This window comes from Cydia strobilella, chromosome 9, assembly GCF_947568885.1.
Source record: "Cydia strobilella chromosome 9, ilCydStro3.1, whole genome shotgun sequence".
Taxonomy (NCBI): domain Eukaryota; kingdom Metazoa; phylum Arthropoda; class Insecta; order Lepidoptera; family Tortricidae; genus Cydia; species Cydia strobilella.
This window is the reverse complement of record NC_086049.1, coordinates 1,686,298-1,708,823: the sequence shown is the minus strand read 5'-3', so window position 1 is coordinate 1,708,823 and position 22,526 is coordinate 1,686,298. Positions and strand designations below refer to the sequence as shown.

Genomic DNA, 22,526 nt, shown 5'->3' with positions numbered 1-22,526 from the left:
GATGGTCCTAACATGGGCTGCGTGCCGACCACACCGAAGGTTCACACGGACATATCGTCACCAGTGAGTTGGATTGGATTTTTACAGTTTTTACACTACGCAGTACAAATGTTATCAGCCCTCTTACATAGTACCTATATCGTGCATTTGCACGCCGTTTGTATCAACGCAAAAAAACAGTGCACTCATTATTTAGATCCTCATTCGCATCGTATCGCTTCACCGTACCTAACATTATCCAGGACATGCACGGTCGTACGAACTTTGCAAGATTAACGGAGAGGCGCCTTGGTTAGGGTTCCGTACCTAATGGGTAAAAACGGGACCCTATTACTAAGACTTCGCTGTCTGTCTGTCCGTCTGTCACCAGGCCTTATCTCACGAACCGTGGTAGCTAGACAGTTGAAATTTTCACACCGTTTTATTTGCGTAATGGTACGGAACTCTTCGTGCGCGAGCCCGACTCGCACTGCCGCACATTAAACTAATAAGTGCAATAAATAATGTGCTTCAAAAACCGACACGACTTGAAAAATTACACACTAGTAACATTCACATAACCATTTGCAACTGTAGTCTTGATCATTGATCAAAAACATTATATAGTTTCCCCAACAGATGGCGTGGCAATCAGCAGTCAAAGGCGAGACGCTGGTGGCGGCACTTGCGCGGCTCGACGATGAGATCGCGAGCAGCGAACGCACATACCCCGCCGCCAGGCTTGCTGTTGTATCCGCCGAACTTACTAGCATACAGGAGGTACGAATTGTCCGCTAGATGTCATTGTATCTGTTAAGACAATTTCTACATCGCGCTTACGATGGGTCGACGAACATGTGACAACATACTAGGCTTCCAGAATACCTACATGTGGGGGAATCTAATCTACATCCATGTAAATCGTCCATCTTCACTAGCTCGGATTTATCAAGGAGGTAGTTTAACTACCTCCGTCACAACGGTGCTTTTGGTAAGTTGAGACGCTGATGTTACTGATCATTCACTTACAACAGAGGATGTTCTTACCCGCAGCAAGCAAAGGGAAAGTGTAACATTATCCAAAAACATTTATTTATGATTTTTTTTTCTTTCAGGAAATCAAAAGTTTCGAGGACGCCACATTTACGATGACGAACAAAGACAGTTACGCCAAGACGATTCATCAGGTAATTACATTGATAGATTGTCTTACCAAATAACGAATGTTAAATCTAGATAATAGCTAGGTGCCACTACAATGATTTATTATAACTCAAGATATGTTATAGGCGTTCCAATATTGAAGCGCTTACCTTCTGGGCAAATTGTACAATTTGCCTTTAGTCGCACCTGGCCAAGCGAGAAATGTGCACGTGCTAACGAGCTCCCACTCACCGAAACCGAAAAAGATGAAGTATGACATGGATGGATGGAAGATGAATGGAAAGCAAAAATTAATCAAAAATAACAGATTTCTTCGTGGGTATAGAAATAAATATGGAAGTATTTTTTTGTACTCCTTATGTATGAGTATATAACCAAAGAGAATTTTAAATAGAGGCGTATTGACAAAGTCAATTTTGTAGTCACAGTAAATTTACTGCCATCTTTCGACAGATGATTAAAACTTTAAGAACGCTATTTGACTTTGATCCTTATTCGTTTACTAATATGTGTTAAAGTTGTTAAATATCAAAAAGTATCGCCATCTACTCGAGTATAGGCCAAAGGTATGGTGTCATCTTTTCTATCTATAAATAGTTACTTAAATACATAATATCATTGTGTCACTAGCGCCATCTGTTCTTTGCGAACGCAACTTAAACTTTAATTAGGTTATGGGCTCAGTACCTACTAATACTAGCCCCGGAATAGTTATAAGTACCTACAACGTTGACAGCATACTATTCTTATTTTATTACTTGATACAAGTGGCAGGCCAGGAAATGGTAGTAAAATTAATAGGTTGTTAACCCTTAGGGTTTTCGTCTACAAGTTTTTATGAGTAGGTATTCTTTGGTTCTAGGTTTTCGTCAGCTTGGACATATACAGACGTCCGGTGCTCGCGTCAGAAAATGAAGACTTCGTGGCTAATATTAATCGGAAGGTAGAGTAAATATAGGCAGTTAAAAAAAAACTTCCACATCAGTGTGGAAATGTCAATATAAACGTCCTATTTTTAGAAATTGGTCGTTTATGGTGACATGTCCATACTTTATCATTGTCTGTGCATAGGCTTGCTCTATGATGAGTTTGTGGGTGTGCAGTGAGATGATGGCGGAACATTAAAGAACGACCGTGTTGTGTAGAATACAAGGTTTATTAACTGTAACGTACATAAACTTATATAATATTAGTTTTATAACCTAAAGATACACGTGTAGAATATAATTCTCTGGGTTATGGACGTTATAGAAAGGACGACAATCTCTTATTGCAAAAGTGACCAGCTTTTAGCTGTAAATAATAGTTCCTAATCTCTCCGGTCGCGCTAGTTAGGCTCTGGGACATGAGTATTACATGAACCATATAAGGCAACAAATAACCCGACCAAATTACGTAGGTTGTTTTTGGTAGTATATCGGTGTATGGTGGCGCCGCCTAATTACTGTGCTTTGATGGACACTTTTCATACATAGAGATTTGGATATAGTCTCCATGCTCTGGGTTATGGATGGTATAGAAAGGATGCCAATCTCTTATGGCAGAATTATTGCAAAAGTGACCGCTTTCAGCTTTAAATAATAGTTCCTAATCTCTCCGGTGGCGCTAGTTAGGCTCTGGCACATGAGTATAACATGAACCAACAAATAACCCGACCAAATTACGTAGGTTGTTTTTGGTAGTATTTCGGTGTATGGTGGCGCCGCCTAATTACTGTTTTTTGATGGACACTTTTCATACATAGAGATTTGGCTCCTTTATATAGTCTCCATGCTCTGGGTTTTTATCTCTCTCTCTCTACATGACAGCTTAGTGTTGCCGTGGTTTTTCTGTAAAGGTGGCTTCACACGAATGTACGTGGTCGCCACAAGCTGATGGTTTTCGGGTTTGGTTCAGGAAATGCGTCGACTGGAGCTGAGCTGGCTACAGACACGGCTGGGAGAACTTCAACGAGAGCGCCGCACTCTACACGCTCAGATTCTGCGCACGCGCTCCCTTTACGCGCAACTGCAGCAGCTACTAGGTAAATTTTATATTCATTCATGTCATATTAGTACTTAGAACAGGCTAGTCTCCAATAGAACAATTAAGTTAAAGCCAGTTTTAAATGGTTCAAACTGTCTTAGAACCTGTGCTTGAATCAAACAAAAGTCTGTAGTCTAACGTCCTGGCCACGACATGGCGCGACTGGCATCGGCTAAGGCGAAAACCATAGGTGAGAAAGAAAGGTCCGATCGCTGTGTCACACTCCAATCTATGGTTGTCGCCGTTAAGGCTATTAAGCACCTTGACATTTTAGCCTACCAATTCTAAAGAAAAAAAAAACCACGTGTTATCTGCAGATAGCGTCTGGGCCAATACTCTACGTCCCGGCACGCCGCTCGAAGATGCGCTATCACGCGCTCGCGGGCTGCGAGACGCGCTGGCGGCAGTCAGCGCGCGTCTTCGCGCCGCGGCCGAATACGCGCATGCTGCTGTGCGGTTGCTGGACGACGCGCTGCCGGCTTGGAAGCTTAGCGGCGTGGGCAAGTCAGTGTATAAACCCTTTTACTCTATAGCCAACTTGTTAGCACGATGCTTGAAGACGCACTACGAGTAGGTATCTCGCGCTCGCGGGCTGCGAGACGCGCTGGCGGCTGTGAGCGCGCGTCTACGCGCCGCGGCCGAATACGCGCATGCTGCTGTGCGGTTGCTGGACGACGCGCTACCGGCTTGGAAGCTTAGCGGCGTGGGCAAGTCAGTGTATAAACTCTGTTACTCTATAGCTAACTTATTAGCAAGATGCACGAGAAGACGCGCTACGAGTATCTCGCGCTCGCGGGTTGCGAGACGCGCTGGCGGCTGTGAGCGCGTGCCTCCGCGCACGCTGCTGTGCGGTTGCTGGACGATGTGCTGCCGGGTTTGAAGCTTAGTGGCGTGGTCAAGTCAGTGTCACACACTCTATGGCCTACTAACTCGCCTATATTAAGTTAAGTCAAGTCAAATTTAGTATCTAAACGCACTAGCGGCAGTCAGCGTGCGCCTTCGCGACGCTGATAACTATAGGTACGTGCATTCTGCATGCAATGAAAAAAAGTAGGATGCCGGGAAACGGCTATAATATCTAAACTTTTCCGTATTGTAGTTGTTTTTTTTTAGTATTTTAATTATGAACTGACATTCGCAGAACTGGTTGGGAGCGCACAGCAGCTTGCGCCGACGCATGCAGACTATTCGTCCAGGCGCGATGCCTCGAGCGCGGAGCGCGGCGCGTACTTTCAGCGCCCGCAGCTCCCCGCGCTGCTCGCGCCCTGCGACTAGCACTAGACTACGCGTTCACAGATACGTCACATGACTATAAGTAAGTAAATAGTGTGTCTACTGTAAAACCGCCATTGTAGGGTGTCGACTATTCGTAGGTACAGGTTTGTTTTTGTTGCCTCGAACGCGGAGCGCGGCGCGTACTCTCAGCGCCTGCCGCTCGCGCTCTGCGACTAGCGCTATACTACGCGTCCACTTTTTGTACAGGCGATAATGTGCTTATTCAGCTCTCTATCGCGCCAATATATCTAAGAGCGATTGAGAGGCAGATAGAGTTAAACCAAGAAAAATCTGCAACGATTTTGATAGCACACGCAGTGCAAGTGTTCTTTTATACGTCATAATTTCATAGAAGTATGGCGTTTAAAATAGTGTTATTTTGTTTGTTTGTATTAAGTGTTTGCACTGCGTGTGCTGCCAAAATCGTTGCAGACTTTTCTTGGTCTAACTAAACTCTTAACTAAATTTCGATTTTCGTTTTTCGTGGCAGGCCCTCTGGCCTCGAGGCCTTGACGTTCCTAACCCACTATATGGCAGACTACGAAGCCGAAATTACGATGTGCAAAATTTATCGCCGGGTACTGGACTTATTTTCTTTCTCATACTTTCGGGTTACGTGAAGTCTTACTTAGGAATTGGTTTTCAGGTACCAAAGGGCTACGGAGATATTTGTACAGTTTAAAGAAGCACTCGTGCAAATGATCAACTCCATTCATCAAGTAAGTGAATAATTACATAAACATTATAGGTACCTAATACATAGTAATTAAGTTACCAATAATTAAACTTAACAATAATTAACATTTTTTTCTTGAAATCATTTCATTTTAATTTACTGCACACAATTCGTCGGTGGCAACGACCCCACCAAAACTCAGTACAAGATACAGTCACCATCAGATATATCGGAGCGGCCAAGGTGCTCACAAATATCTGAACATGCCTCTGTTGTCAAGGCGTTTTAGAATCCGTGTTCAGATATTTTTGAGCCCCCGGTCGCTCCGATATATCTGATGGCGACTGTACCTACAGAGAGTTTTGGTAGTCATCTGACGATTTAGTCTGGTTTCCCAAGAGTAGTATAATAAGGCTGGTTTCTATCAAACTTCACAATGGTCAAATAAAACCTGCCTAGCTAAACTATTCCTTCTACATTTCTACATACATTTGATTGACAAAAATGAAGGCTTGTCAAAAATAAAATAAAAATACTTATGCGTGTCATGTTCGTGTCATTATTCCCTGTTATGTCAATTTTACATATCAAACGTAAACACAACAAGATTTTATATTTTAAATTATTATACTTAATTTATAAGGCACAATTTAACGTGTTTGAACAATGCTCAAAACGTCTAGGAACTTATTGAAGCGTAACATTATTATTACTCTACAAAAGAGAAAGCAGCAAACGGGAACAACGCCTATATTTATAAATGGAAAGCCTGTGTCAGTGCCAAGTTACTACAGCATCCTTCAAGCCTGCCGCAGCCAGGGAATCTCTATGCCAAGCTTCTGCTACCACGAGAGACTCTCGGTCGCTGGAAACTGTCGGATGTGCCTCGTCACGGTGGAAGGCATGTGGAAACCACAGATAGCCTGCGCTGTCCAGGTCGGCAAGAACATGAAGATACGAACCAACAACGCTGTCACTCTCAAAGCCCAAGAAAGTGTCCTCGAATTTCTACTAGCTGACCATCCTCTCGACTGCCCAATTTGCGACCAAGGAGGCGAATGCGATCTCCAAGATCTATCGATGAAGTTTGGGAACGATCGCACGAGGTTCACCGAAATACATTTCACAGGAAAAAGAGCCGTCGAAGGCAAAGATTTAGGACCTCTAATCAATACTGAGATGAACCGCTGCATACACTGCACTCGGTGCATACGCTTCGCGTCTCAAGTCTGCGGGGTCGACGTTCTGGGCTCAACTGGTCGCGGACACCACATGCTCGTAGGAACCTACGTTGACAAAATGTTCCTTTCTGAACTCTCCGGTAACATCATCGATCTGTGTCCGGTTGGAGCGTTGACATCCATACCTTATAGGTTCAAAGCTAGACCATGGGAATTGAAAACGACAAATTCGATCGATGTGACGGATGCTACTGGAACAAATATTGTACTTAATAGCAGATACAATAGAGTAATAAGAGTGTTGCCTCGCGAGCACGAAGAGATCAACCAGGAATGGCTGTCGGACAAGGGTCGATGGGCCATAGACTCTACAGAGATGCAACGATTAGTAACTCCGATGATTAAATGCGGCAATTGTTTAAAACCCGTTGAATGGGACGTAGCATTGTGTGAGGTCGCTAAAATAATTTGTCGATCTGACGCCAAAAAAATGATGGCCATAGCTGGTCCCCATACCAATGTGGAAACCCTGGTAGTTGCAAAAGATTTTCTCAATTTGCTCGACTGCGATAATACTTACATCGAGCGAAGCATGTGTTGCACCGAGTCGGACACAGATATAAGAGCTGCTTATGGATTGAATATTAATATGAAAGATGTAGCAACCGCAGACAAAATACTATTAGTCGGTACCAATCCCCGTTTTGAAGCTCCCATATTAAACGCGTGGATACGTCAGGCATACAGGACCAACGAATGTGATATCTATGTAGCCGGACCACGATGTGACTACAACTACCATGTGACATACATAGAACCCAATGAACAAGGGTTGAATTCGGATTGTTTGAAAGGTGCAAAGAGACCCCTGATATTTGTAGGTGTTTCCCAGCTCGGTACGCCTGTGAGCTACCAACTTATGTTTAATGTGTACAAGTACGCTAAAAAGTATATGAATATTAAGGATTGGCAAGTCGTACACGTAATAACTAAAGAAGCCAGTTTTGCTGGTGCTTTAGAGGCCGGATGGAAACCAAATGCGCTGCAGGCGCTGAGTACGGTCAATCCAAATGTAGTTATTTCTCTGGGAGCGGACGAGGTCTTTTACCAATGGAGTCCACCGGGTGCGTGTAGTATCATTTACATCGGTTTTCAAGGTGATCGCGGCGCTCAGAGTGCGTCGGTGGTGTTACCAGGCTGCGCATATACGGAAGCCGGGGGCACATACCTGAATATGGAATGCAGGTCGCAGTACGCGTACCCGGCGGTGTCTCCTCCCGGAAAGGCTCGTGTTGATTGGAAGATTATCAGGGCTATTGTAGAAGTATGTGGTTTCTGCATGTCTTACAGCGACATAGCGGGTTTGAATGTGAGAATGGGTCAGTTGAGCCCTATCTTCAACTGCCTGGGTAACTTCGAACCGAAGTTGTTCGTGGACTGTGTTATGTCGACGTGTAAAAACGTGTCCGCGCCAAATACGAATGTAAAATTGGATGTTTGCATGAAGACTCTGCCAGACTACTACTGTTCCGATATTTTCTCGAGTAATTCGTGCACCATGATAGAAGCCAAGAAGGCAGCTACCAAGTTTCTGACCATGCCCTACAACAAAGTCTGATGTAGTTGGGATTTGGTAAATGAAACAAGAATATACATATAAATAAACAACTAGTCTTAAAATACTTGAGTTGTATGTTTTTAACCCCTTTTACTTTTATTTGCGATCATTTGAGAAGTTTCAAATATTTTTAGAAAGCAACCACTTACGAGTCCAACATTTTGTCCTATTGAATGTATCCCAATTTCAGGTTTACTTTATTTATCTGTGTGTCTAATTTCATCACAAAATAAGTTCATAAATAGTAGGTATATTGTGTAACGAGGGGGATAAGTTAAATTTTGGAAACGAGGGTAGTAGATAATTCCCGACAGCCGTAGGCTAATCTGCCGTTCTAATTTGCCGTTGTTTTCCACTGACAACGGTAGCTTGCCAGAGTATAGTATTATTTTGTATTACGCAGGTGCTCCTCACCAACCTGGAGAACCTGGCGCTGGCGGCGAAAGACGTAAAGGAACGGCGACGGGAACTGCGGGCCGCGAGAGTCAACGCCATTGCTGGGAAGGGATTGGCGGATCTGCAATATGAGCCACTAAAAAATCCCCAATAGATATTCCAATCGTCCAACTCCTATGTCTATACTGCTCATAAAGCTACTTGTATTATTATTTGGTATGCAGGTGCTCCTAATCAACTTGGAGCATCTGGTCCTTAGTGGCGAAAGACGCGAAGGAGCGGCGACGGGAACTGCGAGCCGCGAGACTCAACATCATTGTGTTGAAAGGGATTTGTTGGATCTGCGATATGAGCCTGCTAGTTTGAACTGTTTTAAATTAGTCGTCACCGAAAAATGCCCTTATTGACTCCGTTACCCCAATCTTTCAACCTTTTTATGGCAGAGCAATGTTTGTACGCGAGGTCTACAGTTCACGAGCCACTTGTATTATTCAATCCTCACGAACTTAGACAATCTGAGGGCCTACCGAGAAACACGAAAATCTAAATTATCTGCCTCTCTATCGCTCGAATATTCAAGAATGATAGAAAGGCTATAAAGGTATTTAAATTTTCCTGTTTCGCGGTAGGCCCCTATACACACTTTACCCCTACCCTACCTTTACCCTATATATACTTTACTCATTATTAGGCCCTCTGGCGCTGGCGGCGAAAGACGTAAAGACGGTTGACAGAAAAGAGTTTTAAAGACTAACAAAAATTTGTGTTACGAATTTGACAGCTGATGTAGATGGCGCCACTATGTAAATTATACGGTAACTGGCTGTCCAGTCATCATTTGACAATCGTGTCGAACAGCGGCTTGGTCTATACTATACAACAAAGGGTTGGAAGTAAATTATTTTCATAATATTTATAGGTGATTGTTTGCACCATCATAGAAATTTATAAGTAGTTTATTTACTTACTGTTGTATGTTGAAAATAAAAGACAAGTTTATCAAAACACAATCAAATTTTATTAAATATCAAATATTGTATTGTCTAACACGATCCCTTAACTATCATGTTTCACATCAATATCTTGTATGGCGTAGGTACATACCTAATGATATACATGGTTACGATACGGTACACGAGTCAGTTCAGGGCGGAAACTATAGCAGTGACAAGAATAGAAAAGTAGACATAGTAGCGAATCTCTCAAACAAATGTTGCTTTATAAAAATAAGTTATTTCAATATTGTCGTAAAGGAACGAGATGAGGCGAACAATTTGCCGTAAGCAATAACATTAGATTTTATAGTAGACATATAATAACTTATGCGTATCGGAAAATAAAGATATTTTGATATAAGTACATAGAGATTCCTTTAGACAGACGAAGACCAAAGAACGGAAACGTTGAAGGTAGTCGAGAACACACTCACATTATAAATACCCGTCACAATACATGGGTTTAAATGCAAAATCTACAAAAAAGTGTTATACACGATTATTATCTCGAAACTGTATGATCAGGTTAATATAAGTACTTAATCTATTCATAAATTAGTTATTTGTGCGCCAAAGCTCTACGCAATGATATCTGAAGCTGTTGGTCTTCTGCGAGCGGGCAATATTCCCGTGACCTATCAGTCGGTACAGAAGACGATACGACTTTATAAATTTAGCTGATATGTGGAATGATGTGTCACGTCTTACTTGGTCTCTAAGACAATCTAATCAAATCTCCTGCGCCTACGCTAGACTTCTACGCCCAGCGTTTGGCGGATAACACACGCCACCGCATTTTCCTATTTTCCACGCGGTATTTTGACCACATGGTTTACTTTCCTATCTAAATTAGCATTAGTACATATTACTTCTAGTGTTGAAAAAACTCGAGTCTTTGTATTTAGATTTTTTGTAAGAAAAATTAGTTCTAAATCTCTACAAAAGCCCGAGTCTACAAGTTGTAACGACTTTAGACTTAATTATATGACCACGACCAGTGAAACTTGTGTCGAAACGTCGGTAAATAAAGGTAACATAATAAATTCGCGATAGACCCGATTAATATATGAGTCTGAAAAACACAGTCTATTCATAAAGCAGATGACTCAAGGGATCCTAGTCTTAACCGACACTAATTACTTCGCACGAAGCGCAGTACCGTGTGTAATCCACCATACGCTGCCATTAAAAACAAGTCTTAAGGACGAGTGATACGGGCGGACCCCACGCTAAGTGGGTACGACCACTACACAATACATATTGTCAATCCAGAAGCCCGAAGCCGTCACTCGGTGATCGTTTGCTTGGAAAAGTTATCAAAACCGTCTAAATTAGCATAAGTCGTATAATGGAAGCACTCCTGCGGACAGACTGTTGCTGGCTATAGTTGATATATCAATAATACTAATTACATACTGTCATACACTGTAAATGTAGCATATCTTAGATGATATGAAGTTACGGAATCCCTTATTCGCAATACATTAACAAGGAAGAGAGCAACATATCACAAACGTTAAACGTAATCTTTGGTAAGCGGAAAGTAAACTTAACGTTTAACAGACACGTAAACTTAAGGGGTAAACAGACAACAAAAAGGACCTGGGGAGGTCCAGTAAAGGGCCTGGCTTGCGCTCAGGGTGACGAGTCTCAGAGTAAGTCCTTGTTGGCTTACACCTTGGTGACGGTCTTCAGCTTTCGGCTCCGAAGACATCTACACAGATATAATTAAAATTACTTCCAGGTACTAGGTACTCTGAACAATTCAGTGATTAAGTAACGAGATGGTTTTCAAACTTTTTGTACAGATATAAGCTTTACGATATAGGCAAAAAAGAAACAGTAGGATAGAGTGGGACACGGTATTTTTGTACAAGATGTGCTTATTATCCGTACCTGATCAGTCCGCGGTACAACATGAAAGCGCCGTACACGCTGAGTACGACAGTGGCGGTCCACACCACGGCCAGCAAAGAACTGCTTCCCTCTGTCAAAATAATAAAGCCCAGCGTTATCGTTAGCAAATAACATATTAGGACATTAAGGAGGTTGATAGCAGTGTGAGAAACAAAAAGGATTGCAATAAGAACACACCGATATAACCATCGTGATAGTCAGTGTCGAGCCAGGCGCGGCGCGGAGTCTCGTCGCGCGGCTCATACACCAGCAGGTCAGTTTCCTCGCCTACGGTGCAGTTCGCCCACTCGATCGTCACGTATCTGGAAGTAACATAACATATTTAAATGTGAAAAAGTTAAATAAGCAACTGTACAAGTAGGTCTCCAAAATCGGATGTGTTTGCGAACGTGTATTATTTATGGAGCGGCATTTCAACGATGGGCGTCTCATGGGACGAAATTGAAATAGCTCCTACGCGCCTAACCATTCTGTTTAGTAGAATCGTCTCAGCACTTCTCTTGGTTCATGTTTTTTTTACTCCAAGATCCATAATTATCAAATTTCAGTAGTGGAAACTGTTTTGGCTTATGTATGTATTTAAGTGTAATTATCTATATGTGTCATTTTTCGCTGTTTGTTTCCCATTATCAATATAAAAAAAAAGATAAAATCGATGATAGAAAACACCAATCAAGACTTAAATAATGTATCAAACAAAACAGTCACGTGATAATTCGTAGCATCTGTCATCCTGATACATTTATCTTTTTGTTTGGTGTTGTGCGATTGTAATGTTAGCTAGGCCCCCGGTACCTGGCGGGCGTGCGGCAGGCCTCCCGGGGCGGCACGAGCAGCTGCCGCGAGCGGCTGCGGGCGCCGCCGCGGCACGGGCCCCACGCGCCCCACGGACCCGGCTGTCCCGTCTCTGACTCCTTGCAGCCGCACTCCACTTCACACGTCTCCTCCTGCAAATGAACAATCGTTTAAACAAAATCTAAGTATGCTTTGAGGTAACGGTTGTCAGCGACACTGTAACAGATCTCGACAATCGAGATCTTCAAGCTTCAGCTACACATACGGTCTCCTTCCAGTCTTTATCCATACACCAACTTACCTGATAGTGCAGCGGTGGCGCCACGATGCGACCGGGCAGCGCGGGGGCGCAGCGCCAGGGCTCCAGGTACGCGTCGGAGCCGTCGTCGCCGGCGCCCGCCAGCTCGCAGCGCACGCGGGAGATCTTCACGCCCCAGCCGCAGGCACCGTCGGCTTCTTGACCTGATGATGTCTGTAGAAAAAATGGCCGATACAGTTCAAGTTCATCAAGTTTGGACCCTAGGTAGATTTTAGAGATTTTTTTCTCGAACTACATATAAGTAAATTTCTATACCTGGCAATTTGGGTAGTATGTGACATAGAACAACAGGATTAGTCCAACTTGAAGGTGATACGCTGATTGATTACTTGTCAAAAGAGTACAGAAATCCTGCTTGGTGGTAAATGACAACAACCAGAGACCTTCTATAGCCCGCTTTCGATGGGTGTTAAATATTAAGTTAAGCGCGTCAACTTATAGTATGAATTTTCTCAAATGATTTTTACGCCTGACAACCTAATCTGTTAAACAAAAGCCTTTGTTTCTTTTGCTCAGCGGTTACCAATGCTACCGCTACTGACTGAACGCGAACAAACTCGTTTAAAAATAAATTTTACCGTCCTATTTATATGGTTCAAATTTATGTAACAGCTCATTCTACACACAGCCAACCGATGGTCCTTCATTACCCAAACTCGTTATCTCAGAATGAGCTCTTACATTTTGAACCTTAATACTATCACGATAGTTGCTTTTTAACGACATAGTTGCTTTGGCACGCGCCCGGTACACGACTAAGGCGCCTCCCAATAAAATAAAAGCTTTTGTTTAACGGATTAGGGTCTGAGGCCTAAAAATCATTTGAGAAAATTCATAAGTACTATAGGTACCTACTAATCAGAAAAAGCCGCACTATTCGTGTGACGCATTAAACGCGTTATAATGGTACATTGGTAGAGGGGTTATCATGATCACCTGCACGTGGCAGCCGAGCACGGGGCGCGCCAGCAGGCGCAGGCACGGCGCGCGCGGGCACGGCGCGCGCTGCTCGGTGGCCGGGCACGAGCGCCCGGGCCACACCGCCATAGTTAGCCGTTGTCTGCAAATCATATCGACATGGTAACTGGGACATACATTTCGATATACCTACTTTCATAGATAAACACATCGAAATGAAAACTTACCTGTGACATATTTATCCAACTAATATAACGCATAAGTAATAAGATGGCATACGCATAAGTGCGGTTATTTACGCATTAGAAAAAAAATGGGTGCAGTGTAGAAAGGGTGATATTCTAATAACAAAAAAAAATTACAATTACAACCTTTTTTCCTTCAAAGGGCGTTAGGAGGGAGGAAACTTCCTTTTTTAATTGTGAGGATTTCTCTTTATTGAATGGGTGATTAGGAAGTAGTAATAACCACTAGTAGATGAATTACCTGATGCGTCTCATATGTCGGGCAGAGGCCGCGTCTCCACAGGAACAAGCGGAGGCGTCCCAAGCGCTCCACTCGCTTAATTCGCAGTCCACTCCGCATGGCACATAGCACCAAGACTCACGCGCTTCCGTTGATGTCGTGTTCTGAAATAGTCATTAAAAATAAAGCATCATCGTCATACCATTTCTCTACCATTCTCCAGATAGTTTCTACCACTATTTGCTTAAGCAATTGTGTGCTGGTTAGAAAGTGTCATAACATAATCGAAGAGTTTCAATTTAAATAGAAGAATGGCTTACGGGACAGAAAGTGTCGTTGACAAAGACGCCATCACTTCGCAGGCAGCGGACGGATCGTCTCTTCGTTCCTTCACCACACGGTGAGCCACCTGGACATGAAATAGTAGATTGTGTCACAAGGGAGCAAAATGACATATTTACGGCGAGGGCGTACAATTGAATCCTAAACGAAGCGAAGGATTCTATAATAGAATCCTGAGCGTAGCGAGGGATTCTAACATAGAATCCTGAGCGTAGTAAGGGATTCAAGTGTTAACGCCCAAGGTGAAAATAATTTTGCTACCATGTGACACATACTGCTTTTCACATCACCTATGAGGAAATTACATACATATATTAGGTTTCAAAACATTATTGTTTTAAGCAAAAATCGATACGGACAAAGTGCCAAAAATATGTATACACGACCTTAGTATAAATTAAATAATCATTTATTTTCAGGCATGGCCCATAGAAGTGTATAGGTAGGTAGATACATACTTTGGCACTTTGTCCGTATCGATATTTTCAGACGTGACTGTACTGACAAATTAAAAGTACCTACAGCTCATAATTATGTACCTAATATATTTTCAAAGACAGCAGCAAACACCTAAAATGATACAATGAAAATCAAGTACATTATTTTTGTAGATTTTTCTGGTAACAAATTAATAGCTCTTACCCCTTTGAACCAAATCTTCGGAAGAACACTATGATATGATATGATATGATTTATTTATCTCACAATATACAATTGCACTTAAAATTACACATGGTAAATTCTTAGGAATTTATATTGTATGAAAACTGATATCACTTATATTTATTATTATAAAGTTATTGATTTAAACTAAGTATTTACAAATTTATACACAATACAGAACCGCATAATTATGCTTTGTGAAATATTTGTGCAAAACTTTTTAAATATAAACTTTTTAAATTGCATAGACAAGTATGGCTGCGTTTAAGGAGACCTAAAATGTCAAAATAAAAATTAAATTATTAAACTAATGTTTTTTTACGTTTCTTTGTAAATATTACGCTAATTAATGAATTTACTTCATTTAAATATGCTACTTACGCTAATTACATTTATTGTTTACAATTACAACAAAATATTATTTAAGTTAGAAAAATTATATGCACGTAATCGATTATAAAGAAATTGTAATCGATTATATGCATACTAATTTCATATGTCTGTGTCAATATTTCATACTGGCAACAAAATGTCCTTGAACAGAAAAGTGCCACTTTGATCCCTCCTAGCAGGGAAGAAAAGTTCCCTTTTCGAATAGGTGATGTGAAAAGATAATTACTTACATGCCCTGATATACTGAAAGATAGTTACTCGTGAGAAAGTAGAGTTTGTTGACAGGCAGATATTTCTTTTTTCATTGCGTACCACAAAATGACCCTATGAGGTACAGTCGCCATCAGATATATCGGAGCGGTCAAGGTGCTCACAAATATCTAAACACGCCTCTATTGTCAAGGCGTTAAGTGCGTGTTCAGATATTCTTGAGCACCTAGGTCGCTCCGGTATATCTGATGGCGACTGTACCTACGCCGCTCAACCCTCAGGACTTCACACACAATTTCTGTTAGGTCCATACCTCTGGTGACAAACTAGTCAACGATTGTCTTACATTCTTAACTAACAATTTATGAACCTTATTGTATAGGATTAAGGTTCACAGATAGTTAAAGAATGTTGCTGTAAGTCCATACCCAACGGCTGGCAGTCATCCCAGGGCGACACGTGCCAGGAGTAGGAGTGCGGGGAGCAGGGTTCTGCGCTGACAAGTGCAGGGCAAGCAGTTCCACCTTCAGCCGCTGGACGTAGTACCACTCGTGTTCTGTCACGTCTACCACCCCATTTAGTCTGATGACAAGAATTTACACGTTAATTAGTGCACAAAGACATTATTGCTGTCCTCGAAAATATAAATGATGTTGATGTCCTATTGTCGTCGGTGTTCAAGGCTTTTTAAAATATGAATTTTCTTAAAGGATCGTTGTGTAACGGTTGCCTAACCTGTTCGCAAGGGCTCCAGTCAGACCAGGCGCTGACAACGCAGTCCCCCGGGCAGGGCGCGCGGCAAGTTGCGTCACGTGATGGCGCGCCGCCTGCACCCGCTGCTTCGCACGCTGGGTCCTCGAGGACGTTGCCTTCGCCGTCTTCACATCTGCAACAAACAAATATATGAGACATTTAATCAGCACAGAAGCCCCGTTTTAAAAACTTGAAATGTTAATTCCGATAACATAAGGTGGTAGACCCTTCGTCGCGATGGCTCTCTTGGGGCCACTGGCACCATTCCACTAACCCGGGGTTAACCCGTTAAACCGTTAACCCAGTGTCAAACTGTACTGTCCAGGTTTAACCGGTTAACCCCGGGTTAGTGGAATGGTGCAAGTGGCGCTTAGTTGGGTACCAGGAAAACCCCGCTCAACTAGAGCAAATCTGGGGTGATCCGAATGGATGGCTGCCATGGGCCTGCTGCAAAACAACATAAGCTGTTTACGTAATTTACACATAAGCTGTTTGCTATTATCAAAGAGGACATAATAAGATAGAGCGGTACTGTCATAGTAAATTTTGTAACCACTGTAAACTCACTGCCATCTATCGACATACTTAAAAACTAAAAATGAAGATTTATAAAAATACGTCTAAATGTATTTAAAAATGAATAAATGATTTTTTTACTTGCATTAATTATTTTTATATGATTTTGACCCATGTTCTTCAACAGATATGCGTTAAAATTATAAATAACAAACGAAACCGTCAACGCCCTCTATACTAGAGTAGGCCAAAACTAATGGCGCCATCTGATCGAGAATCAAATTTTCGTGATTTTCGAGGCACGTTTTTTTCTTAGACTGTATCCATCTATTACGGAGTTATATCTATCTTTGCTATTATTCTGTTCTACTAATCCGGGTGCTACACTTTCTCATACTTATGGATCTAAGTGGGTATTGCACAAGGTAAGACATACCTCGTCATTTTTTTTGGGCTACACTCATGTGTCTATTAAATATTATCTGGGTAATCTATGGTCCTTACGCGATGGTGCGGTTGATGATGGCGCGGCCGCAGAGAACACGATGCGGGGCGCACACCGACCACTCGCCGAGCACCCAGCGCGGTTCGGAGACGACACAGGTTGCTCGTTGGAGAGTCGCACCGCACTCACGGCCGCCCGCTGAGCCTTCTTCTAGCACTTCCCTATAGCAGAAAATTACGTTAAAAAAATGTCAATGAAAATTCACCTCTCACAATACAACCAAACCAAAATTGACATGAACCTCAGCAAGCAAGCAATAATTCCCTTGGACACGAGTTCTTTTATCAACTTGCCAGCACGGTATACAACTGATGTCCGTGGGAACAGAGATCCCGACAAGTGGATTGTACTGCTGTCATACCTGGTCCGGTACCGGAAGGCGGCCCGGGAGCCGGCCTCGGCGGCGCAGGGGCCCCACTCGCCCCAGGCGCCGGCGCCGCAGTCGCGCGCGCAGCGCACGCTGCACGCTCCACGCAATAGTGATGGGAACTCCTCGTCATAGGTGTAGCCGTCGGTGGATGCTTCGCGGACTCGACTGGGACCTGATGTACAAAAAGATCGCGAATAATATTATAAGTTTAAAGCATGGTTTAAACGATCAAAATAAGCTTGAAAGTACCTATGTCCATATCCAGTAAATAATACGATATGTACGATAGAGTCGGAGATCAAGCTAACGCTGCACTAATTTGGCAAGCGACACAATTTTGAAGGGCCATCATAAGTGTCAAATTCTTGTGAAAATACGACACCTTATCATTGTAGTCTGTGCAGAGATATCTAAAATGGACTCTAAGCTACATTGCGTAAAATCTTATTGCAAGGAAAGGAAAACGGGAAACGTCGGGGCATTTATACCAGTGAGAGGGTGGAACTTCTTGCACACATCCATGGGCACATCTCGTCCGCCGAACATGCAGCGTGCGGCTCTTAGTGCTCTCCCTTCTCCACATTCAGTGCTGAAATCACAAACATCATTAAAATATTACGCAAAAAATATTGATCAATAATTGCATTTTTCTTGCCCAGTGACACTATTTACCAAAGCAACTACGCAGGCTCAGCGTTTAAAGCGGACCATCAGAGAACGCCACTATTTATTATTCTGAGCTATGAGATACACACACACACACTCACACCAGTTGGACTTTCCAATTGTTTTTAAATCTTTAAGAGATTAGATTATATTTATAATTTAGTTAATCGCAGGCAACCAGCCGATCCTTTTACACTAGGAAGCCCTATTTATATAATAGGGCTAAGCCTAGCCTAGCATGATCGTTTCCCATCCATTACTTATCAAGTAAATGAAAACTGAATATTTAATATTGTCTTCGGTTACCGCGATAGTTACTCATGAAATAAAACTATGAAAACGGATTATATCGCGTATATTGAATTTATAATACATCCCGACGTTTCGAACTCTTTACAGCGTTCGTGGTCAACGGGTGACTGAGGAAAAATTACAAAATGCAAAAATACCCACATACTAAAATAATGAACAATCATAGACTACAAACTTTAAGGCTGGTTGTACATGCAAAATCGGTTCATAAGGCTAGTTATACACTATAATTATTTTTCAAAAAAAAAAAAAAAAAAAAAAAAAAAAAAAAAAAAAAAAAAAAAAAAAAAAAAAAAAAAAAAAAAAAAAAAAAAAAAAAAAAAAAAAAAAACTATGCCGGCTCCAACCCTACACCACGGACCCGAGAAGATTTAATTCCCTCCTAAATTGTAGGAGGGTATCCCAATATGGGACCGGCAACAAACTCGGCGGGACACATCTTTTCAAAACATCAGAATGTCCAGCATCATCCAACACTACCGATTTTGCATGTACAACCAGCCTTAAAGTTTGTAGTCTATGATTGTTCATTATTTTAGTATGTGGGTATTTTTGCATTTTGTAATTTTTCCTCAGTCACCCGTTGACCACGAACGCTGTAAAGAGTTCGAAACGTCGGGATGTATTATAAATTCAATATACGCGATATAATCCGTTTTCATAGTTTTATTTAACTGAATATTTGTGAATTGTTACCCGGGAGGCAGAATGCAGTCAGAGTCAGTAGGCAGGAGTTCCAGAGATACGTTCTTGCAGGTGCATGTGGGGATGTCTGGGTCAGATGCGTCCAAGAATCTGAAACACATTGCTGATATCAGAGAGCTACTTAAATTTTCAAATGTGAGATATCCTCAATGTAATGCAGAACTGTAGTGGAAGCATTTTCATTTTTTACAAAATACTACTCTTTTTGGGCGTTAAACTAGTTCCTCCTGGAGAGCCCGCATGGAGGTAGTAGTGATAGCTGTTCTTTAATTTGAAATCTAATAATCAATGTTAAGTAAATATCAATGTTAAGAACTCTTGGAAAGCTTACTTTAGTGGGTCAGCGCAGACGTGCTCACAGGTAACCGAGGCAACAACAGTGTCGTAAGGCACACGACAAGCCGCGACACTCTGCGGCACCAGCTGCCCGGCGCAAGCTCCCGCGTTCACGCGATGAGAGGCGGAGCCACACCAGATACCTGCAAAGCACAGAAAACATCAATTAACCAGTCGCACAACGCGAGCCCGCCACGGACATGCGTGGGATTCACGCGCTTATTACTCACTTCTGACTCTATGCCCGATGCCAGCTCTCTCCCCAGGCGGCAGGCGACACGTGCTCCACTCGCCGGCGACCCAGGCCGCGTCACGCGCACGACACGAGCGCGCCACGGGACATGCACGAGTCTCCTGTGCGGGACCGCAACTCGGCCCGCCGTGCACAACGCGGACGCGGATCTGCTTGCCGGGATCTGTGGAGGTCGATGTCAGATGATAAGGGACATCGAGAGTCTAATGCTTGTAGCTGCACTTATAGCATAAATTTAAAATCCTATTGTGAAGTTAGAATATTGAGAACGCGATGTAAACCCATAGATTATCAATTTATCACTAATCAATTATATTTGGGATAAAAACGTAACCCTCTCAAGACGAATTTTAAAGACCAAAAAGCATTACAGCATATTCAAACAGACCATCCGCTGTTGATTTTATGCAACCGAAAGGACATGACAAGTGATTTAAATAATATGTAATAATAAATGTATTACACAACAAATGGAATTACTCAGTAATTAGAATATAATATATCCAAATACATTAAACGTACCACAAGTATTAGGACAAGGAGACCACGGCATCCAGGCCTCGACACGGCAACCTCGGCGACACCGCACCGTGCAGGCGCGGTGGGAGGCTGGCCGACGGAGCGGCGCACATCTGTAAAATAACAATCGGTTAAATACTTTCTTGGGTTTTGAGCAAGTGGCATGGTATAACCCATTTGCTTCAATGTCCTTTTCTTCATTTGAGTTTAAATTAATTTGTTTATAATTGAATCTCGCAGCGAAAATGCCCAGAAGCCTGAGGATCAGTTAACAAAGACAGCTGTTTATACAGTGGGTACTTACAAAGCTTCACGGACGACGTCTGCATTATTTTGCACGCACATCACGTCTCTGGTCATTTCTCCTTCTTCAACGCAAGGCTCTTCGTCGGCGCTTTCGTTAAATGCTTCTCCGTCCTGCAAAAAAACAAGGTAAATAAATTAAGAAAAGTAGCTTTCTGCAAATGAATTACTCTCATTATATTCAGACACGCGTAAATGTCATATTATTTTTGAGTCCTTACATAATGAATCAAATATTGGCTTTTCCCTATCAATAGGCCAGTCAATAGGAAATGCCAGAACATCATAAATCAAAATTTACTACTCACTTTGTTAAAAAAAATGACATTGTTCTATAGTCTTATGTAACGTATGTATGTTTGTAAGCATGATTGATACTTAGGTGCTTTATTAGTTGTGTATCCAATTGTTACTTTTGTGTATCTTCCTATTTATAGGCAGTGCCGAAAAAGCCATGTTTCTACTTGTTATCATTGTCAGTATGTTATAATTAATGGAACTATAGGTCTTATCGTATATCTGCAAGTTTAAAAGTATCTGTATGTGACTGTTTGTTTCCTAAATAAAAAAAAAAAAAAATACTTCTGACATTAGACGGCATTGTCCCCGTTGTCTTGGAGAAGACTGGCTAAAGTTACCATCAACATCTTCTAGCTGTGCGAGTTTTTAAACTACCCACACTTGGTCTTGTTTAATTTTGTTTGCATATCAGAAACAATATCCATCATACCAGCAGGTCGGTGTAGTTGGAGACGGGCATGTAGTCCTGGCGGCGCTCGCAGGGCCCCCAGGGTGTTGCCAGCCAAGAGTACGTGGCACAGGCGTGTGTGTTGCAGGTTTCGTGTTGGACTAACTGGTCTTCGGATGGACACGGCCAGCCATCTGTAGGAGACGAAATTTATCAATTTAACTTTAACCAAAATGGTAACCCACCCGAGTTTCATAAGTTAAGCGGCAGACAAAAGCAACTGATGAGGAACATTCTTCCATTCTATACTAATTGTATTGGGATTGGGCACCTCAAGTGCAATCGCCGGAACTAGGAACCACAACGAAGGTAAGTTTCCCTCGTCGGGTGTATAGCAGTTACCTGGTGAGGCGTGGGCCAGGATGTGGCGGGCGCGGGTCCGGGTGGGCGGCGGGCGCGCGGCGGCGGCGCAGGGCGCGCGGCACGGGCGCCAGGCGGCCCAGGCGGACACCACGCAGTCGCCGGCGCACGCGATGCGGCAGCGCTCCGTGCGCGCCGGCGCGCCCGTGTCGCTGCACCATGCAAGAGGGGCCTCCTTCTGCAGATGATAAGGGAGTTTTCAATTCAATAGGAATGAATGATGACACACGTTGAATTTTATAACAAAATCTAGTAACATATTCTTTACATTTTATCCAAAAAAATATTGTACGGCAACTATATACATAAACGCAATATTTCACCGACAAAAACGCAATTTCCCTTTTTTGTCCATACACACAAGTTCATAGCCATAATTAACCGTATTATCATCCGAATAAGGTTGATTTTTGTTTAACTATTTTTCAGTAATTAGTGAGTTTTGCTTGTCACCTGACGAAATGAAACCCTTTGTTTTCTTTATCCCGTTTATCCTTCATAGGTATTGATACCATCATTTGGCTCTTTGGGTCCCTTGGGCCTTGAGTAGTCCGTTGTCCCTTGTCACAGCTCTAACCTTTTTTTGGATTAGAGAAGCACCCCTAGTTACAGTAACCTTTTAAAGAAAGTAGACTATGGGCCAGTTTCTAAACTAATGGGCTGATCAACATCAATCAGCAGATAGCTTAGGAAATTCCCATAAAATTTTATAAACTTTTTAATGCGCGCGGCAGCACCAACGGGCTCCTGAGCGCGGTCGCAGGGGCCTATGACAGCCAGACAGTCGAATATCGACCACTCGGCGAAATCGCACGCGCCACATGCAATCTATCAAAAGTAACTTTTTAA

The 22,526-nt window shown here is 42.5% G+C and overlaps 3 protein-coding genes across 4 annotated transcripts in view; 2 read left to right on the top strand and 1 right to left on the bottom strand.

Annotated features, from left to right (window-relative positions):
• LOC134743856 (uncharacterized) lies at positions 1-8,670 on the top strand. 2 transcript variants are annotated; one of them, XM_063677483.1, is made up of 9 exons: positions 1-63; positions 619-759; positions 1,095-1,166; positions 2,006-2,086; positions 3,040-3,166; positions 3,486-3,672; positions 4,310-4,483; positions 5,090-5,162; positions 8,322-8,670. In XM_063677483.1, the coding sequence occupies exons 1-9, from the start codon at positions 13-15 to the stop codon at positions 8,466-8,468; spliced, it is 1,053 nt and encodes a 350-aa protein (XP_063533553.1). In that variant the 5' UTR covers positions 1-12; the 3' UTR covers positions 8,469-8,670. The 2 variants fall into 2 exon arrangements, with proteins under 2 accessions (XP_063533553.1, XP_063533552.1); XM_063677482.1 differs by having other exon boundaries at positions 607-759.
• LOC134744048 (NADH-ubiquinone oxidoreductase 75 kDa subunit, mitochondrial-like) lies at positions 5,738-7,980 on the top strand. The gene has a single exon (XM_063677708.1). The coding sequence runs from the start codon at positions 5,786-5,788 to the stop codon at positions 7,916-7,918; it is 2,133 nt and encodes a 710-aa protein (XP_063533778.1). The 5' UTR covers positions 5,738-5,785; the 3' UTR covers positions 7,919-7,980.
• A 639-nt stretch (positions 8,671-9,309) lies between the features above and the next one.
• LOC134744046 (thrombospondin type-1 domain-containing protein 7A-like) overlaps positions 9,310-22,526 on the bottom strand; it is a 165,340-nt gene continuing 152,123 nt past the window's right edge. Inside the window, exons 10-29 of the mRNA XM_063677702.1 lie at positions 21,660-21,855; positions 21,300-21,451; positions 20,571-20,683; positions 20,270-20,379; positions 19,725-19,910; positions 19,490-19,637; positions 19,150-19,248; positions 17,964-18,064; positions 17,467-17,647; positions 17,105-17,266; positions 16,067-16,217; positions 15,760-15,913; positions 14,044-14,132; positions 13,745-13,887; positions 13,277-13,400; positions 12,323-12,493; positions 12,022-12,173; positions 11,404-11,528; positions 11,206-11,296; positions 9,310-11,023 (exon numbers count right to left, since the gene is read on the bottom strand). Coding sequence (XP_063533772.1) covers positions 10,981-11,023; positions 11,206-11,296; positions 11,404-11,528; positions 12,022-12,173; positions 12,323-12,493; positions 13,277-13,400; positions 13,745-13,887; positions 14,044-14,132; positions 15,760-15,913; positions 16,067-16,217; positions 17,105-17,266; positions 17,467-17,647; positions 17,964-18,064; positions 19,150-19,248; positions 19,490-19,637; positions 19,725-19,910; positions 20,270-20,379; positions 20,571-20,683; positions 21,300-21,451; positions 21,660-21,855 — 2,691 coding nt within the window. The 3' untranslated portion in view covers positions 9,310-10,980. The remainder of the gene's footprint in view (positions 11,024-11,205; positions 11,297-11,403; positions 11,529-12,021; positions 12,174-12,322; positions 12,494-13,276; positions 13,401-13,744; positions 13,888-14,043; positions 14,133-15,759; positions 15,914-16,066; positions 16,218-17,104; positions 17,267-17,466; positions 17,648-17,963; positions 18,065-19,149; positions 19,249-19,489; positions 19,638-19,724; positions 19,911-20,269; positions 20,380-20,570; positions 20,684-21,299; positions 21,452-21,659; positions 21,856-22,526) is intronic.

What these genes read in the sequence shown, in the direction of transcription:
- LOC134743856 (XM_063677482.1), top strand. Translation starts at nt 13, where the DNA reads ATGGGCTGCGTGCCGACCACACCGAAGGTTCACACGGACATATCGTCA. An exon ending in AAGCTTAGCGGCGTGGGCAA is followed by an intron (nt 3,673 to 4,309) that starts GTCAGTGTATAA and finishes TGACATTCGCAG; the next exon opens with AACTGGTTGGGAGCGCACAG. An exon ending in TGATCAACTCCATTCATCAA is followed by an intron (nt 5,163 to 8,321) that starts GTAAGTGAATAA and finishes TGTATTACGCAG; the next exon opens with GTGCTCCTCACCAACCTGGA.
- LOC134744048 (XM_063677708.1), top strand. Translation starts at nt 5,786, where the DNA reads ATGCTCAAAACGTCTAGGAACTTATTGAAGCGTAACATTATTATTACT.